This window comes from Vulpes lagopus, chromosome 7, assembly GCF_018345385.1.
Source record: "Vulpes lagopus strain Blue_001 chromosome 7, ASM1834538v1, whole genome shotgun sequence".
Classification (NCBI taxonomy): Eukaryota; Metazoa; Chordata; class Mammalia; order Carnivora; family Canidae; genus Vulpes; species Vulpes lagopus.
Genome location: NC_054830.1, coordinates 55,644,126 through 55,650,125, shown reverse-complemented (window position 1 = coordinate 55,650,125; position 6,000 = coordinate 55,644,126). Strand labels below are relative to the sequence as shown.

At 44.9% G+C, this 6,000-nt stretch overlaps 1 protein-coding gene across 1 annotated transcript in view; it reads right to left on the bottom strand.

Annotated features, from left to right (window-relative positions):
* Positions 1-377: 377 nt before the first annotated feature.
* The window catches only part of RPN1 (ribophorin I), a 29,301-nt gene continuing 23,678 nt past the window's right edge, over positions 378-6,000 (bottom strand). The window contains exons 8-10 of the mRNA XM_041763559.1: positions 5,728-5,847; positions 1,934-2,179; positions 378-823 (exon numbers count right to left, since the gene is read on the bottom strand). Of these exons, the coding sequence (XP_041619493.1) occupies positions 641-823; positions 1,934-2,179; positions 5,728-5,847 (549 nt within the window). The 3' untranslated portion in view covers positions 378-640. The remainder of the gene's footprint in view (positions 824-1,933; positions 2,180-5,727; positions 5,848-6,000) is intronic.

Here is a 6,000-nt window from a genome sequence, read left to right as displayed (position 1 = left end):
AGACTCTGTCCGGTAACCCTACATAGCCCACATTATCTTTGTGGCCTCACTGTTCTAACATGTAAAATAGAAGTAATGCTTGCCATGCAAACGTGCTCTAAGTAAATCCACTATTTAATAAAAAGCACTCGATAAAAGTACTATCCTCAACGTAAGTTATGAGATTGTCGCCAGAACAAATGTTCCCAGTCCCTGCTTTATTTTCATTTGGCCACGCATACTTTTAAAAAAAACAACACACACACACACACACACACACAAAACACACACTCGTAAAATACCCAAACATCATCAGGTATTAAAAGGGCAAAACACAAGGGGCTTACGGGATGAAAGAATATCCTAGGCTTCAGAACAAAACAATCAACTACTGAAAATTTCTTTGTTCAAAACACAAAGATATTTTGTTTTTAATGGGGTTTAATTTTTTTTTTTTTTAAAAAAAAGGAATACTTTTAAGACAAAAACTAAGCTGCTTATGTTGCCTATGGCAGGGCCTGGCCTCACTTCCTTGAAGACCTTTTATAAAATACAGATGCCAGCATTCAATGGCCTTGCTGGTGGCCTTCCCTCCTTCACCCCCAAACTGCCATCTGAAAGTGCAGCGCCCTGGGCCCATGCTGATGATAACGGTCAGAGGCTACAGAGCATCTAGAATGTGGTCGATCTTGGTGACCAACTCCTGCCGCTTTCCAGAGATGAGCTTCTCATTCTCAATGTACGTGTCTTTCTTGAGCTTGCCGGCCACCAGCCGCTCAGCTTCCACTGCAGACTTCAGCACCAGCTCCTTGACCTGTGCATCCAGCTTCTGCATCTCGCTCACCTGGCCGAGGCAAGAGCAGGGCAGAGCTTGAGAATGGTCCTCCCACCCACACTCAGCAGGGTCCACCACCTCCCATGCCTACAGACCCTGGAGCTCCCAGGGTAGAGGGGCTGGCTGTGGCAGGAGACAGGCCTGGCTTCAAATGCCAGCTCCACTTTCTATACCTTCAAGCTCTGACCTCAGACCTTAGCTATAAAGGATTGTGAGGATCAAGTGGAAACATTACGGGCAATGTCCTGGTGCGGTGCCAGGTACACCTCTTCCCTTTGGCTAGCCAAATTAGGTCCAAGGACTCAGGCAAGACTAATGGCAGGGGTGTGCCAAAGAGACTGAATGATCACCAGCTGGCTGTGAGGCTGAGGACTTCATAATCACAATCACTCAACATTCAGCAATTACTTAGTGAGCCACAGTACTAGGCACTGGAAAACTGCAATCAAGAGAGATGAGCCATTTTGCCTTCATGAAGCCACCAGGTAACACTCGAGCACATAAAGAAAAGAGCTGCAGATAAAAGGTAGGTGCAATGAAGAGCACAAGGTACGGGGAGGGAGTTCTGGGAGCAGCATGTGGAGAGGGGCTTGATCAGGGACTCTGAAGGGCACCTCTTCCTGTACAGGTAACAAGAACCACAAAGCACAGCCCAGGTAGGGTGCTCAGCACTTTATATGCACTAACTCATTGTGCACTCACAACACTGTGAGGTACTAAGACACAAAGAAACAGAAGTTTGGTTACTTGGCCAGATTTACAAAGTCTGAGTCAAACACCTGATTCTAAGTGTAGCTTCTTCTCAGCACACAAGAGCAGTCTGGAGCTGTGCCCAGTCCACCCTCTGGGAGAGGAAGCCACTGCTCTCAGTAGCAGCCAGGTGGAGAACAGACAGTGACACGGAGGCTAGCCGAGCCTTCTGAATCAGCCAGTAACCGAGATCCCAACCTTCTTATTCCACCATAAGGGTCGGCACCACAGGACAAGGCAAAGTAAGAGCTGCCCGGCATGTGACCCACACACAGCAGCCCCATGGTGCTCTAGAATGTGGAGGACAATCCCTAGAGGTGTGACAAGAAGGGCAGAGAGCTGAGTGACTCTGGGATGGCACACACTTACTTTGTCACACAGGTCGGAGCCCTCTGTCTTCAGCCTGGACTGCAGCGACGCAATCTCACTGGTCAAGGCCTTGTGTTCTGTCTCCAGGCTCTTCTTGCCGCTGTTGAGGGTGGACACATCCCTCGACTGCTTGTACCTATTGATGGTCTCATCAAAGTGACGGTAGAGACCTATTCTCTTGTTGACCAGGGTCAAGACCTGCTCTGTGATGCAAGCCACCTTCATCCTGGCCTCTGCAGCTGGATCCTGTGGGGGAGACATCATGGGTGACAACATCTAGGCCTGAGCCGGCTCCAACCTTGACCTCCCTGAAAGTACCCACCACTGGCTGTGCAAACAAGAAAAGCCATCTTCTTGGAAAGTCAGAGAATCAAACCTTTGTGGATGTTAAATCTTGACCAGTTCAGCATAGGGCAGGACAGGGGACACAAAGATAAAGAAGACATTCACTTCAAAGCCCCACAGCACAGAGTGAGGATGGGAGAAAGGCTACTAATGCTAGAACACACCACAAAAGGGACAAGAAAGGGAAGAAAGAGCTCAGTGCAGGTCAGGGAAGGCTTCCAAGACTTTTATTAAGTCTCTCTCCTTAAAACCTTCAAGAGTTTCCTAGGGCCTGAAGGATAAAGCCCAAGCCATTCACAACCTGTCATTCACAACCTGTCATTCACAACCCTTTAGATGAGGCCCTACATACTTTCCGGAATTCTCTCTCATCACATGTCTACTCAAAAATTCTGACTTGGCAGCTCAAAGGCTGAATCTGGTCTGCAAATGGCTGATTTGGCCCACAATTGGTTTTTTCTCAATAAATTATCAAAGCTTTAAAATAGGGAGATGTATACATAAGGAACTGATTAAATAAACTGACCCATTCATTCAATGCAGTACTCTGTAGCTATACAAAAAATTAAAAAAAGATAAGATCTCTACAAACTAGCATGGGTAATTCTCACAATCTGTTTAGTGAGGAAAAAAATGACAAAACATATATGGTGCTTTCTTCATTTTGTGCAAGAAAGAGGAGAAAATAAAGTATCTGCTCATTTTTGCAAAATAAATCATAAAAGATATCCAGAGACTGCTCAAATTGCTTATCTAAAAGGCAGAGTTTTACAATTTTACAATCAAAATTAAATATTTAGAGTGCCAGAGAGAGAAACTACAATAAATTCAAACAGAAATAAATGAATCTAGCTATATTTCATATGAGTTAACATAGAAAAACTAAGCTAACTACCTTAGAACACAGTACTCGACAAGATATTCTCAGTCTAAAGACAAAAAGGACTCCTAACAAATCTTGGGACTCTACAGATAGGCCTGGTGTTTGTGGTGGCATGAGTGCAGCAATTCTGAAACTATTTTGTGTGTTTATGGAATTCAACGAATATATAAATATATTGATATAGGGTCCAGGAGAGAAGGAAAAACGGTAGAATGAGGAAGGATGGCAAGAACCCTGTGGCATCAGACTGGAGTGAGATATCAGTGTTAACTGCTATTGTAAATACCATACATTTCTCCCCTAGCTCTGTCTGCTGGAAGGCCCAGACACAGCAACACCCCAAAAGCAATGATCACACCTAGCCCCCAGATCCTGCTCTCTAGGTATCATTCCCCTCTAAAAGGAACCAGGGCTGACTGGAGAAAGTACAGGAGGCTATGCCTTAAACACACTGTTGTGCCCAACAAAAAGGAAGTACTCTAAAAAATGACAAGACATGAAAAAACCAGACAAATCTAAAACAATTTGAGCATCAAAATAAGTAGCACCAGGGGACAGTAGCCCATAGAGTAAAGAAGCCAGGAGTCCTAACAAGTAACCAGCCAACCAGGAAGAAAAGCTTCTCCTTACAGAACAGTGCCAACAAAAGGAACCAGTTTTTCAACCACCACACTAATAACAGATTCAGATAAGAATCAATACTAAATGCTATGACTAATGAGTAAATGTACATGAGAGTATTTATATAGCCTCAAACAGATCATACCTTAATTGCAAAGAGAAAAACAATGAACTTTGGGGCTGCGATAGATCTCTGGACCTGGGATAGAGCCTGAAGTCAGGCTCCCTGGTCAGTGGGGAGTCTGCTTCTCTCTCCCTTCTGCTCCTCCCTACCCCTCATGCTCTCTCTCACTCTCTCTCTGAAATGAGTAAGTTTTTTAAAAATCTTAAAGATGAAAAAAAGTAACTTTAACATGAAGAAATTAGGTAGACATCCGCTTAGCCAAGTAAGGAGAGTTAACATCCCCAGCACTGAGACCAGCTGACATCAGGTACCCCCGATGTGATGCGCTGCAAATGCAGCATCACTTTATAGCATTCTTGCCACAAATGCATAATCTGAATTTAATCAGAGAGAAACAGATGATACACCTAAGTTAAGGGACATTCTACAGAACCGATGTATACACGCCAAATATGTCAAGGTCATTAAAGACAGAGAAATGCTCCAGAGCTGTTCCAGATTAAAGGAGACTAAGGAAATGTGGCAACTAAATGCAATGCATGATCCTCAGCTGGATCCTGGAGGAAGAAAAACAACTGCTGAAAATGTTATGGTCCCTAGGACAGTCCCCCAAATCTGAACACAGTTTGCAGGTTGGTTAACAGTGTTACAGTGACATCAAGTTTCCTGAATTCGATCATTCTACTGTAGTTAAGAGAATACTCTTGTCCCTGGGCTACATGCACGCTTTCGTACTCAACAGAATAAAGGATATAAATGTCTACAATCTACTCTTAAATGTCCAGGAAAAATAACTAAATATAATGGGAAGGCCGAATGTTAACTGTTACGCCTAGGTGAAGAGTATACAATCATTATTTTTGCTATTCTTGCAAAGTTTCCATAAATGTAGAATTATTTTAAATAAAAGTTTTAAAAAACCAAAGCAGGGGTACCTGGCTGGCTCAGTCAGTGAAGCACGCGACTCTTAATCTCAGGTTCATGAGTTTATTTTATTTTATTTTTTTTTATTTTTTTTTTCTTTTAATTTATGACAGTCACACACAAAGAGAGAGAGAGAGAGGCAGAGACACAGGCAGAGGGAGAAGCAGGCTCCATGCACCGGGAGCCCGACGTGGGATTCGATCCTGGGTCTCCAGGATCGCGCCCTGGGCCAAAGGCAGGCGCCAAACCGCTGCGCCACCCAGGGATCCCGGTTCATGAGTTTAAACCCACACTGGGGGTGGAGCCTACTTAAAAAAATTTTTTTTAATAAATTTAAAAATGAAAGCATTTATAGCTTAAAAAGTGGGGCCATTTCATTAGTAAAACCTACACTCAGCCCTTCTGTATGACAAGGCTTCCTAGCAGATGACTCAGTGGGTAGCCTCACTGTTCTACGGAACCAGGTTGGATCAACATCTTTGCTACATGTACCCTACTGCTCCCCTTTGGATTCCACCAAAGTCGTCCCTGCTGTTGCACAAACTGTTCCTGCCAGGTGAATGCTCTTCCCCAATTTCTCTGCCAGTCACATCCTCAGGGAAGCCCCAACATGAAACACACACTGCTAGCTATCCTATTTCTGCAGTGCTTGCTTGCCTACCAGCAGCACCCTGTCTCACAGAACACTGCATGCTCTGTGATCATAGCAACAAGAACAAGGTCTCTCTCTTTACGATAAGGGTCAGCATAGGCCACAGGCAGGGAGGGGCTTCTGGGCAAGAGGGTTCTGTCTCGGATTTGCTGTGAGGACCAATGCTCAGTAAAGCTAATGAAACAAATTATCAAAGTCCAAAATGACTAACCAAAAACGTGAGCAAAAGGCCAAGGGGTGGGTACCTTTGTAATGGAAAAGTCCAGCCTGACGTAGATGATGACAGTGAAGAACAAGATGTAGAAAGCTGCCACTACAAGCAGTGGCTCCTGCAGCATGAGCACCTTGTTGAATGTGTAGTGCACCTGTAGGGGCAGAGAACGGGGAATGGGCAGGGATGAGGGGGACTGGCTTCCACACGTCTGCCTAGGGGCAAGAGGGGCCCTAGCAGGCCCACCATCATCCAGCCCGCCCACTCACCCCCAGACTGTACTCAAAACCCAACAGCCCCAGGAGGG